Below are 13,480 nucleotides of genomic sequence, written 5' to 3' on the forward strand. Positions count from 1 at the left end.
ACTGAAAATAAGAAAAAAATGAATTGGTTTTGTTACTTCCTTAAGAACGAGACCACGCCCCTTTAACAGGAATAACAACTTGAATTATAAAAATATGAAGAGAAGAATTTAGTCAGGTTTCAAAACGTCCCAACCGCCTCATGACTCATTTTTTGAAAAAAAGGGGAAGGGGGGAGGATTCTGAATCTTTGACGCCTTCTGAAGAGGGTCACGCTAACTGCCACTTTAGGTCTTGCAACATTTTTTTTGAGTTTTTTTCGCCAAGGAGGTCCATTTTTTTGTTCTTTTTTAACCGAAATTTTAGACGTTTTTTGCTTTCCTTCCAATTTATATATTTTGGACATCCGGACATCCGGACAAACAGACAGACAGACACCTTTCTGTGCATTTAAACTATTTCAGGGTCATCAGAATTAACTAATTTAAGTTTTTTTTTTTTGGACATCCGGACACACAGACCGACACACAGACATCCAAATCCCTTCAAAGTTTTCTTTTTGACGATATTCCAAAAATCTTGAATTTTCCAAGATACGGACATCCGGACATTGGGACACACAGACAGACAACGAGGCATCAAAATTCTTGTTTAGCAAAATTTACTGTTTTTTAACCTTTTACTTTTTTGCACCGCCTATATTTTTTCAGACAAATTTTTTTTCTCTAATTATTTTTTATTTCTGCTCCCCCTCTCCAAAGAATATGAAGTGATGTTTGATGTATGTTTGTACCCCCATACCACTCCAAAGTATCTCTCTATATCTCTCCTATCCTTTGACCTTCCCCGGCTCTTTTTATTCCCCCTCCCTTTTTTATTGATTTCCATTTTTTGGTGCCATTTTTTCTTATTTTTTCGATTTCCTCTATAATTTTTCACCCTGAACATCAAAATTCCAGATTTGTTCCAGAGCCATGAACTACACAGACGCGTCGTCATCTGTGGAAGTGATAAATGAGGCGTGCGCTGTGGAGAGTCTCGACAGGAGGTGGTATCTGGTGGCAGTTTGTGGAACATCACTATCAGTACTGTCGATTGTGTCGAATATGCTTATATCGAAGGTATATAGAAGGCACAACTAGATCTCCATTTTTGTAGTTGACCACTTTTTTGTACGGGCCGTCCCTATAGGCGGTTTAAGTCAAGTAGGACCTAAAAAGTCAAAAAAAGGTTTTTAAAGTGACAAATAACTAAAAACCCATATTTCCAACCTAAAAACGATAAAAATGAGTTTTTGAGCATTTTTGAAAAAAAGTGACCAGGTGGCGCAGTGGGAATTATTGGAGAGTGTGTCCGCCGCAGAGGTACTCGGGTTCGAGTCCCCCCCGGGGTAAAAACTTTTTTGTTTTTTTAGCAATCATAGAAAATGGATCTCAAAGTATTTTTCCGAATAAAAACTGAAGAAAATTCGAAAAAATCCCAAAAAAAGTTTATTCTAGAGATACGGCGCAGTGTAGTTGCGAACTTTGCAACCCTTGTAACTCTCTAAGGACCGCCCGTACAAAAAAGTGGCCAACTACAAAAATGCAGAGCTAGTTTTGATTTATCGAAATATTTTAAGTTTTTGCAAAATACCTAGTGCTAAACTTTTAACAGTGTCTCAAAGTGACATACCTGCCGTAGTCAAGCATTTTGTGTGACTTCAAGGTTTACAGTGATGTCTCGTAGCTATAGTATAATAAATATTAATAAAAGTTATACATTTTAATAGCCCGTTTTACGATCTCCATTTTTGTAATTGACAACTTTTTTCTATAACCCTTCCCTACAGAGATAGATCGCAGTGAAGTTGGGAGGGCTCTGAACTTTGCAACTCTCTAAAAACCGCCCGTTAAAAAAAGTGGTCGACTACAAAATTTAAAAAAAAACTGAAATCATGATTGTTACCTATGTTCAAAACCTAGAATTTTCAATATTCCGCTTTCAATTCTAGCTACCGTATTCCAGGTGCTCCTCTCCTCTAAACACAACCACTTCTACTTCCTCGCCCTTCTCGCCCTCTCCGACTGCTTCCTCTCCCTCAACTACGGTCCCGTGATAGCAATGGATATAATCAAAGATCGTCTAAAACTCCGCTGGCTCTCGAATCTCTACATTCAATACGTGGGACCCCTGCTGGCACTTTCCCAGACTTCCATGACGTTCTCATGCTACCTTATTATCCTGGCGACCATCGAGCGGTACCTGATAACACTACGCGCCAAATGCTTGGGAACATTCCGAAAATGCAGGGGACTCGCAGCGTTTTCCATGTTTCTTCTGTCTCTGATGCTCCGGGCGCCGATTATTTTCGAAATGCAAATCGAACAGAATCCTGATTGCATCGGCGAGATCTCCGAGTACTATTTGAACCTCTCCCCAATTGTCAACACGTTTTGGTATGGTACGGTGTATCGGTTTTATATCAGGTATGTATCTAGAAAACTTGCTGAAAACACAAAACAAAAATGGTAAAAAAGAAATCTTCCGTTGCGGGGAATCGAACCCCGGCCTTATGGGTGAGAGCCATAAATCCTAACCACTAGACCACAACGGAGCGTGAAGAACTAGGTCGGTGAGGGCGTATAGGAGAGTGGGTGTGGACGCCGTTCACAGTGGTGGTGTCCTGAGTTTCGCAATTGGAGGTTTCTAGGCCACCGATTTGGCAAGTTAGGCCAATAGGATTTTTAAGGATTTTATGATGAAAAATCGGTGAAAAATGGTGCATCGACTTAAAAACCGGGTTTCTCGACGAAAATTGATGCAAAAAACAGAAAAAAACCCAAAAAAAGTGGTTTTTAGCAAAAAAAAAAATATCGAAAAATGGAGTTTTGATAGTCTAATGGCGCATCGACCCGGGGAAACCACTTTTTTAGCTGAAAAAAGATTAAAACCCTATTTTCACCACTATGAGCCTAAAACTCTCGTACTTTCCAGAAACATAATGACAGTCCTCGTCCCGTTCGTACTTCTGGCCATTCTCAACTACAAAATCGTGAAAATCCTTCGAATGCAACAACGGTCCGCCCAAATGTTCCGTTTTCTATCGTCCGACCATAAAACCAAAATCCGTTCGGCCACTATTCTGATGGTATGCATCGTCTTCTCATATTTGCTAGCGAATATTCTGAATGTCGGTGTCACCCTATGGGAGTACGTGGCATTTCAATCGACACAGACCGGTGATGCATATGCGGTAAGTTCAGACACCCGAATGGACAAAAAAACTTTTTCAAAAAATAAAAAATTTTCAGTTCTACGAAACATGCACCGACGTCACATCTGTCCTCTATATTTTGGTCTGTGCCACACGGCTATTCGTCTACTATTTGTTCAATCAGGTAATGCGCTGGCCGAGATTTTTCCAGGCCATGGTCCCAAAATTTTGCAGGAAATCCGAGAAGCCATCAAGCCGCTGGTCTGCCATAGTGCAAGTGCACCCCGCAAACAGGACTATGTTACAGTAACCCGTAGCTTGTAAGTCCCTTTCAAAATTTATGAAGATTAAAATCCTAGGCCACCCCATCTCGGAAAACTAGTCCCCGATCTAATTCTTAATTCCCGCCGGTTTCAGACAATCCATGCCGTTGACGGTAGTGGGCGCCATATCGCTGCTCAGTCCAAATCAGACTGACGTCGTAAGAGCTCAGCAAAAGTAGGGGCAAACTCTTGGTGGCCTAGAAACCCAAACCTAGGCCACCGAATGCATGATTTTCTACTCTTTCACTCGAAATAACGCTTCACCATTTTCTTTCATTTCCTCCAAGTCTCACACTAATGTCTCTTCCATGTGTTTGGTATCTACTTTGATGGGATGTGGGAGGTGGTTTGTGTTGAGCTGGATAGATTGAAATTATATTTTTTCGATAGATTAAATATCGGGCTACATTTTTGTAGTTGAGAAATGTTTTGTACGGACAACACCTGGAGAGATATAGCGCTGCAAAGTAAATGGACTTTGCGGCGCCGTATCTCGTCGGGGACCGCCCGTACAAAAAAGTGGTCAACTACAAAAATGGAGATCTAAACAAGGGCTGTCTAAAAGTATAAGTTTTAATAATAAAAAACAATTTTTTTGACACCGTGATGGGTTAGCAAATTTGGTGAGAAGTCTGGTTTAGAAAGGTTCAATTTGTACCTCTAGCTTTACTAAGCTCAAATTTCTTGCTGCACTCAAAATTTAAATTCTAATTTATTGAAACCTAATAGCTGACGTCATGGAGACTCTGAATCTGTTTTTGAAATTTTTCTAGCATCAAAACTGGCAGCGAAACGTAACTTTCAAATTTTCCTATTTTTCTCTGAAATAAGAAAAAGTCACTTCGACTGATAGTGGTTTAACTTGGTTCATTTTAACCGTATCTAAATTTTAAAACCAGATTCAAAATACTCATGTTTTCAGCTTTTCAGACATATAACATTCATACCTAAAAACTGAAAACTGAGCAATGTGTGAAGCCATTCATCTAAAATTTGCTGTATCTCGGCTCATTTTGGTCGTAGATAAATTCTGAAACCTGATTCTAAATCCTTATATTATTAGCTTTGAAATGCATATAATCTAAAAGTCAAAAACCTGAGGACTCTGAATCTGTATTCAATTTTTTTCTACGATCAAAACTGATCAAGATACGCGACTTTGAAATTTTTCGATTTTTTGTTCGATTTTTTCAAAAATTTGAATGCGACATATCTCGGCTCGTTTTGATCGTACAAAAAATTTGAAAACAGATTCAGAATCCTCACGTCTCCAGCTTCTACCCAAACCACCTCCCAAGTCCCCATCCTCTATTATTATCCTCTCCCACACTCTACTTCTAACATAGAGCCCAACCCTCCCAATCAACCCTAACCCGCTCCACATCTTTCAGCGACTCCTCCCGTCAAATCGGCACCGAAATCGACGCCGTCGCCATCGCCATCGCTCGTCGGTTGCTTTCCAGTGAGCTGGTCTTCGGCGGAGCCGGTGGCACCAAAGACACCAACGACTCCTTCGTCATCTCCAATCATCACACCGGAGACGATGACGACGATGATAATGACGACACGGATGACGACGATGACGAGATTCCGCATATGGTCTAACTAAGATTCTGAGAAAACCTAAGATTCTAAATTTCCGGTTCTATTGTATATTCATTTCCTTGTATTTCACTACATATTTGAAAAGTATCACGCGGGGTGCGATTTCCTTTCTAGAAAAACGGAAACGTTTTCTATTTTCTAGAAAAGGAGAGAGTAATAATAAAAAGTAATAATAATTGGGGTGTATGTTTGTAATAAATCTTCCTTCTTTGCACACCACGTTTTATTATACAAATATTGTGAGAGAGACATCTCATTATTGGCCGGATGCTCTTCTTATTACTCGTCCAACACTTCTCGTGACATCTTTCGGCCACCACTGGCAGCTGCCTGAAACGGAATAATATTGGGAATGAGGGGTTTTTGAAATTGGGACGCTTTAAAACCGGGACGCTTTGAAACCGCGACGTTTTAAAACCAGGTAGTCTGGAAACTTGGTAGCGGGATATTCTATATAGCAAACGAAATCAGTCGACGCTGTTTTCACTGCCGTCGATTCTGGAAATTCTTGGTTTCAAAACGTCCCAGTTTCGAAATGTCTTAGTTTCAAAATAAACGATTGTGAAAGGTTTTTGTTCGAAAAGTCTAAAACCGCCAAAGAGCTCTAGCAGACATTTCCACTGCACTTTCAGCTCAATTTCTCCATATAACCGGGAAAAATTATATACATTTAAACGTTCTAGGCCTGTCAATTTTGAAACACATGCATGACAAAAATATACTCATTTGAACCGTCTTATTTTGCTAATTCCAAAAATATAGCATTCATAAAAGTTGAAGCAAAACTGACCGAGTTACAGTAATATTTATAGGTTCGGAAAATTTCAAAGCCTATGACTAGAGTCTACTACTGTATCAGCTGCATTTGTTGAAAACTTTAACAAATTTATAATCATCTGAACCGTCTAAACAACCTGTTGATTTCAAAAATATAAATTTCTTTAAATTTGAAGCAAAAATGACCAAGTTACAGCAAATTTTGTGAGATCTGTAATTTTCGAATAACCCAATAATTCGTTACTGCCTCTGCCAATGTTTCAACCCAATTTTTGGCGTTGCCACGACAAATTTATATTCATCTGGCCCGTCTAGACCTGTTGATTTGAAAAATGCAGGATTCTTTACAATTGGAAAAAAATTGGCCAAGTTACAGTGAGTTTTGTGAGAGATGTGATGTTTGGAAAATATCAAACGTTTGTCACAGTCGTTGCTAGTGTTTCAAGCCAATTTTCGACATAGTTATGACAGATTGATCCGTCTTGACCGTCGAATTCCAAAAATAAATGTTTTATAGAAATTAAAACAAAATTGACAAAGTTATGAGCAGGTCTGTGAGATGGGAAAACTTCAAAAATCTATGACTGGCTTTTATAGTCTGGCGCACTTTCAGCTCGTTTTTGGTGATCAAAAACCAACTCATTTGGTACACAAATTAGTTTATGCAAATCACGTCTAAATAAAAGGAACACCGCTAGCATCATCAACACCATATATTTTTTCGATTCACTATATTTTCAGACCTTCCAGAAGTTACTCCCGTCTCCAGTGTCTGAAGCCGAGCCACTGCGGCGGACACTGGAGACGGACGTAACATATATAGGTCTGAAGAAATTGAGAAGGTAGGGGAGAACATTTTTTTCTGTTTTTGTCGGAAAAATGCGTCCAAGATGCCCCAGATATCCCGAAAATCTTAAAACTTTACAGCGGACTTTCTTAGGCACCCGATTCAGGAAAACTGTGTGCCCCGGTGTCCCGAATGCCTCCAACTGCATGACCTTGGGACGTTTCGAAACTCACCACCAACTTAATCTTGATATGCGGAATCTTGGTGCCCGCCGCCTCTGCCGCCTTGAACGCAGCCTTCGGGTCCTGCGCATCCTTCTCGATATCAATGAATTGAACGATCGCTTTGTCGGTCTGAATCGGTCCAGGCATTCGATTGATTGTCAACTGGCGACACTTGTTCGGTTCGATGATCATATGCGTCGGCTCGACACGGAAGAGCGCGTTTCCACAACGGATTTTGAGAGCCATTCGTTTGGCGGTGAAGTTGACGACCATGTGCTCCGATTTCCCGCCGGCATTCGAGAATTTCGCTTCCTGGAATAGTACAGATTTTAGGCCACCTAATTCTAGGCCACTAGTAAGCTCCTACCTCCGGATCAATCGTGATCGGCACCTTCGACGACTCCGAGTTAGCGTCATCGCCATCATTCTTCGCCGACTTTTGCTCCTTGTCATTCTTCGAATTGCTCTCTTTTTGATTCTCCTTCTGATTGTCTTCTTTTGTCATTTTTTTCTTATCAAGCGGGTGGTTTGGGGAATTCGTTGCGGTGGGAATGAGGAGAGAAATTGGGGATTTTTGATGGTGGGAAAAGGTGTTTGTCGACGTGGAAAGACAAGGTTTCGGGGGTATTGGGGGGTCACGTGGGAAAATTAAATTTCAAAATAAGAAAAATAGCTTTTCCGATGACGGCACTTGAGAAACTGTTCACTGGAACCCTGGGACGTTTTGAAACCGGACATTTCAAAAGGGAGAAGTTTCGATACCAAGGGACTTTGGAAAGTCGTGGTGTTGAGCCGTGTCGGTTTCCGAATGTCCCGGTTTCGAAACGTCTCAGGATTCCAGCTAACAGTTTTTTGAGTTGGTGCTGTCCCGAGTTAGAACCGCCTGGATTAGAGCTGATCTAAAGGCTTAAATCTAACCATATTTTACTCTGTTCTGATTCGTACCAGTTCTAATCCGGACAGTTCTAATCCGGGGGCAACACCAACTCAAAAGAAACTGCTTGCTGGGGACCCTGGGACGTTTTGAAACCGGGACATTCCAAAACCGAGAGGCGGTTTTAAAACGTCTACGTCTAACAGAGTATTCAGTGGCCTAGGTTTCCCACCATTTGGTTTTCTATGCCACTCGATGTTTTTCTTGGTTTCTTAACGTCCCATGGCTTATCAACTCCGTTGCCTAGCTTTCCCACTTGCTGGATTTCTAGGCCACCAAAAAAACTGGTGGCCTAGAAAACCAAAAGGCTGGATAACAAGGTCACCGTCAAAATTCTGGAAGTCTAGAGCCTCTGGGGCGCCTTAGGCGCGTTTTTACAGTTCTATTTGAAGGGCTCAAATAGAACCAATTATCACTATTTCTCGATGAACAAAATGCGCTGAAGGTGCGCCAGATGTGATTATCAATTGACTTTTATTATTTATACCCAAAAATGTCATCATTAACTGCTAAATTTCATTTGATTTCTTTTTTCCACCTATCCGCCTATTCATCCCGACACTCCTTCCTATCGAACCAGCTATAAACAATTGCCTCCAGCCCGAACTGCTGATTCTCCACTGTCGACACTTCCAACTCATCCAAATGGAATGTCTGGAACCCTATATATGTGTCTGTGCGTCCGGATGTCCCCCACCTCTAACGGATTCTTCCCACTAGTGATAAACGACGATGGGATGTACGCCTTGATAGAGTTGCCACACACGAACGACTCTTTTCGGATGGCTGGCTCACAGTAGTTCACGAAATACGCGTAGATCATAGGTTTGGTGGCCAGCTGGAGGATAAGAAAACAGAAAATTTAATCGATAATGTAGATCAAAACATTTTTTTACCGCTTCATAATACGACCCATTCAACGCAAAGTAGCCATAAGCGTCAGTGGTCGTGGAGTCGAGAAGTTTGTCGAAGAAGCCTTGAAAAAAAGGGGCGGAGCCTCGAATAATTTGATCTACATGCATACCCCAAGCTTTCGCCCAGATCTCCACTTTCTCCCCGGCAAACGGTTGCTTATGACATAGAAGGCGTCCTTGGACGAGGGCGGAGCCGATGCCACCGTGGCAGACGGGGAGGAGCCAGCAGAGAAGGGGAACGAGGAGCAGATACTGAAGGACGTTTTGAAACCGGGGACGTTTTGCAACTGGTTGGTTGCGAAACGTCCCCTTACCTGTCTCATGTTCCCGTTTTTTGATTTTGGCGTGTGTGGACAGGAATGAACAAAATTTTCAGAAAAAAACTTTTTTTGGAACAGAGTTTTTCAGAAGACGTGGCAATTAAAAAAATACGGTATTTGCAGATTTTGAGGAGAAGGTCACGCGCGGGAAATTCTAAAAATTTGAATTTTGAAAAAAAAGAAAAAAATTTAGAAAATTTTCTGTACCAGTGGTGCGTGTTAGCTTGCCAGAAAGAAAAAAATAATGTCTGGCGCGCCGTTGGCGCGAAAAGTGGGCGGAGCTTAAAAATACGAAAATAGGCTCCACCCACTTCTAGGCCACGCCCACTTTCAAAATTTTTTTACAATAAAATTTTTCATATTTTCAAGATTTTCATAAGAAACGCATGTCTATAAATGGGCGGAGCTTCAAATTAAAAAAAAAACATAACAAGCTCCGCCCATTTTTAGGCCACGCCCATATCACTAGGAAATTCGGAAAATGCTTTTTACCAGAAAAACGTAAAACTAGCAATTTCAGTTATATCTTTGATTAAAACGCTAAAACGCGCCAACGACACGCCAGCACAATTTTTTTCAAAAGGAATTCAAATTTCCCGCGTGACCTTTTTTCGCAAAATCTCAATTTTCTTTTTGCCACGTGTCCTTCTGAATTTTTTTTTGCTAAATTTTTTCAAAAATTTTCGATTTATAAATTTTCAAATCCATATTTTCATTTCTCGACGAAACAGCATGAGACAGGTAATATCCGTTTCTCGGTTTCGAAACGTCCCCGGTTCCAAAACGTCATTCAGATCACTCAGCTCCTCCCCCTTCTCTGTTGGCTCCTCCCCTTCTGCCACGGCGGCTACGTTCGCTCCGCCCACGTCCAGGGACGTCTTCTATGTCACGGACAACCGTATGGCGGGGAGAAAATTGAGATTTGGGCAAATGTTTTTGGTAGGTTACGACTTTAGGCTCCGCCCACTTTTTCTTACAGGTCCATTCGATACCCTTTTGGACTCCACAATCACCAATCCTGATGGTTTTTTCAATTTGAATGGGTCGTATGCGGAAGCGGTGAATTTTTTTGTTGATCTACAATAATCAATCAATATTTTATCTTTTCAGTTTAATACCCGCCCCACTATCTACGTGTATTTTGTGAACTACTGTGAGCCAGCCATCGAAAAAGAGTCATTCGTGTGTGGCAACACTATCAAAGCGTTCATCCCGTCGGCGTTTATTACTATTGGAGAGAATCCGCTGGAGGTGGGGGACATCCGGATGCACAGACACACAGAAAGACATATAGGGTTTCAGACGTTCTTCTTGGATGAGCTGGAAGTGACGAGGGTGATAAATTCGCAGTTTGGGATCGAGAAGATGTTATATAGGTGGTTCGATCATAAGGAGTGTCGGGATGGGTACACTTCGTGATGGACGGAACCCCCTTTTTTTGGAGAATAGATAAATATACATCACAGCGATAAAGTTTATGATTATTAGTGAACATTTTTTGTTTTGAATTGTGGAATTGACGGAAGGCGGAATTGGCGGAATCCCGCTCACCCCTGATTTGAATAGTGATGTCGGGAAAACAGAATATGAGAACAAATGGACAGTCCCGGTTTTCCGATCCTTATTAGCAATTCCAATAATGGCAGTCAGGTTGACTTGCAGACATCCGGATCGTCAGAATGACAGACAGACAGGTGTATAGAATATCATTGCAGTAGGAATAGTATGAATAGGGTCACCATTTGTCGAAGTTAAGTATCTCATACATAGTAGTATACTTGTAGTGCGCACAATGAGAATATTTGACCATTAAATTAGTTGATATTGAATGGTAATGAAGGAAGAGAAGTGCATTTTGATATTTTGGTATTTGGGACATCGATAATCATGTCTCATACCAACTACCATACCTTTGATCGGTTACTGTAATCCTACTGTAGCTGGTGAAAGGATAATGCTATTGAAAAAGCGCGATCTACTGCTTCATTATCATTCTGGTTACTGTAGGAAGTTGTAAGTTAAGTAAAGCCGACCGCATCGCCTCATGTCTTTCTGTCTGTCCAAGAATCCAGGTGTCCGCAAAGAAGCGAAAACCAGCAAGAGACTCGTGCCATCTGACCAACAAGCTACAGTACCCCCAAAAAATATTTTGAAATGTTTCACGTTTGTGCATCTCTGTAACCGTGTAACAGATGCTATCTCTAGTCTAGATCTATTAGAAACCACCAGTTATCGATTGATCCCTGGGAAACTTGGTAGGTATACTGTGAGAAAGGGGCGTCGTAAAAACCAATTGGGTCATTTGCAAAGTCAGTCATCCTCCCTATACTCACTTCTCAGTCACTCGTTATTCTATCTTCTTACTGTCTATCTCAAAATGGACTTTTCTACTTCTACTGGTATCTCTTCCAATACTTCTGGCTCCTTCGGAGAATCCGAAAACTCCGGTCTCCACCCCGTCGACCTTCTGAAGCTAGCCGAGCAACGTCACAAAGAAATGTTCTTCGAGGATGAAATTCGTCACCGTGAGGAGATTCTTCACGCAATGCTCGTCTGTAATATCCGGAGTAAGCTGAAAGTGTCGCCACGGCTTTTGGTGAAACGAAGCTTCTCCGACGACGACGCTCCAGATGTGGCTCCAGAATCCAAAAAGAAAAAGGACAATCTGATGGGACCCTTCTCGTCGGAAGACTTTTTGAGTAGGGCATATGCGAAGCCGTTGATTGGTAAGTTTTTGTAAGGGCCCCAGCCATAGATACCCTAAGAAAGCCTAAGCACAAGTTTTAGATAGCCTTAGATACCCTAAGATGGTCTTAGAAAAAAATCGATAATTAATTTCTTTTTCAGATTTCACGGCGCTCCACAAAAAGCAACTGATTCAGAAGCCCCAACCAGTTGACGAAATGCCAGATCTCTTCCAACGCATCAAAGCTCGTGTACGCGCTAAGAGAGCTGCTAATCAAGTAATTATCAAATAATTAATTAATTGTTGTATCACCAATTACCTAATTAATTAATAAACTTACAAACTTTATCATTATTAACACATTTTTTTCTTATTACCATTCAATCAATCAATAATTAGCACCATTCTCGTTCATCAGCATCTCGAACTCCTCGGCGGTCGGAATCATGATTTCCGGATCGGTGAATGTTGTGGTGGTGCTGGTGGCCGACTGGAAATTTGGAAGGTTAGGTGTGGATTTACGGGGGGCGGGAGAAATTTGTAAGCGCGCTCTACTGGACTACAGTAAAGCTAGGTCTAACAACACTCTGCGAAAAAAAACGAGGATGACTAGGTGTCGATTTACGGAGAAGCCTTTGAAATTTTTATGGATTAAAAATTTTCCTTTTTTTAAAGAGTTTTTGAGAAAAGTCCCTCAGACTAATGGATTCGTATCTCCGCTAGTTTTCATCGTTGAAAAGTTACTCGACGTTCAAAACTTACGACTTTTTGCCAAAATTGAGAGCAAAATTGAGAACAATATATCTCAGCTAGTTTCCATGGTAGAAAAAAGTTGAATACGGATTCAAATTTCTGACGTCGTAAGAATCCTAAATTTGTATTCAAAACTTTTCTAGCGTCAAAATCCACCGAGACACAATAGTTTGAAAATTTTCCTATTTTCGCGTTTTTTGAAAATAGTCACTCTGACTAAAATTGTTATATCTCAGCAAGTTTTTGTCGTAGAAAAATTTTGAATACAGATTCAGAATCCTCACAACGGCAGCTTTTCAATAATACGCGATAATTTTACAATTTTAATGTTGAATACGTAAGAATTCTGAATCTGTCTTCAACATTCAAAATCTTTACGTCTTCAGCGTTAAAATGGTATAATTTTCAAATATTTTTTGAAAAGCTGCCGTCGTGAAGATTCTGATTCTGTAATCGAAATTTTTCTACGACAAAAACTTAGTGAGATATAAAAATTTTAGTCTGAGTGACTTTTTTCAAAAACGCAAAAAAAAAGAAATTTTCGAACCGTTGTATCTCTGCCGGTTTTGAAGCTAGAACCATGTCGACTACATATTTAGAATACTCACGTCTTCAGTTTTTTTTCCTTTATACTTGATACTTATTATCATAAAGCTGACGTCAAGAGGATTCTGAATCTGTATTCAAAACTTTTCTACAGCGGAAACTTGCTGAGGTACAATGGTTTGAAAGTTTTCATTTTTTTACCCGTTTTCGAAAATATTCGCTCAGACTAAAAATGTTATATCTCACCAAGTGTCCGTCGTAGAAAAATGTTGAATTCAGATTCAGAATCCTCGCAACGGCAACTTTTAAATAGTGCTCATTAATTATACCACTTTAAAGCTAAAGACGTGAGGATTCGGAATCTATACTCAAAATTTTTCTACGATAAAAACTGACAGAGATACGAAGCATTTAGTCTGATTGTGAGTGACTTTTCTCAAAAACGCAAAAGATTCAGAATCCTCACGTCTTTAGTTT

General features: G+C 40.5%; 5 protein-coding genes across 5 annotated transcripts; 3 read left to right on the plus strand and 2 right to left on the minus strand.

Annotated features, from left to right (window-relative positions):
• Positions 1-912: 912 nt before the first annotated feature.
• Positions 913-5,062, plus strand: GCK72_003997 (uncharacterized protein; the record flags this gene model as incomplete). The annotated part of the gene is made up of 7 exons (XM_053724395.1): positions 913-1,059; positions 1,946-2,406; positions 2,915-3,173; positions 3,232-3,318; positions 3,369-3,454; positions 3,552-3,632; positions 4,849-5,062. The coding sequence occupies 7 exons, from the start codon at positions 913-915 to the stop codon at positions 5,060-5,062; spliced, it is 1,335 nt and encodes a 444-aa protein (XP_053588589.1).
• Positions 5,063-6,775: 1,713 nt separating this feature from the next.
• Positions 6,776-7,355, minus strand: GCK72_003998 (uncharacterized protein; the record flags this gene model as incomplete). The annotated part of the gene is made up of 2 exons (XM_003101567.2): positions 6,776-7,162; positions 7,218-7,355. 2 exons carry the CDS (start codon positions 7,353-7,355, stop codon positions 6,776-6,778), a joined length of 525 nt encoding a protein of 174 aa, XP_003101615.2.
• A 975-nt stretch (positions 7,356-8,330) lies between these two features.
• Positions 8,331-9,021, minus strand: GCK72_003999 (uncharacterized protein; the record flags this gene model as incomplete). The annotated part of the gene is made up of 4 exons (XM_053724396.1): positions 8,331-8,438; positions 8,482-8,622; positions 8,681-8,950; positions 9,013-9,021. 4 exons carry the CDS (start codon positions 9,019-9,021, stop codon positions 8,331-8,333), a joined length of 528 nt encoding a protein of 175 aa, XP_053588590.1.
• A 927-nt stretch (positions 9,022-9,948) lies between these two features.
• On the plus strand, positions 9,949-10,437 carry GCK72_004000 (uncharacterized protein; the record flags this gene model as incomplete). The annotated part of the gene is made up of 3 exons (XM_053724397.1): positions 9,949-10,077; positions 10,129-10,269; positions 10,321-10,437. 3 exons carry the CDS (start codon positions 9,949-9,951, stop codon positions 10,435-10,437), a joined length of 387 nt encoding a protein of 128 aa, XP_053588591.1.
• Positions 10,438-11,062: 625 nt separating this feature from the next.
• GCK72_004001 (uncharacterized protein) lies at positions 11,063-11,996 on the plus strand (the record flags this gene model as incomplete). Its single annotated transcript, XM_003101558.2, has 2 exons — positions 11,063-11,744; positions 11,866-11,996. The coding sequence occupies 2 exons, from the start codon at positions 11,063-11,065 to the stop codon at positions 11,994-11,996; spliced, it is 813 nt and encodes a 270-aa protein (XP_003101606.2).
• Between the last annotated feature and the right edge of the window lie 1,484 nt (positions 11,997-13,480).

The sequence above is a fragment of the Caenorhabditis remanei genome, chromosome II (assembly GCF_010183535.1).
Source record: "Caenorhabditis remanei strain PX506 chromosome II, whole genome shotgun sequence".
Classification (NCBI taxonomy): Eukaryota; Metazoa; Nematoda; class Chromadorea; order Rhabditida; family Rhabditidae; genus Caenorhabditis; species Caenorhabditis remanei.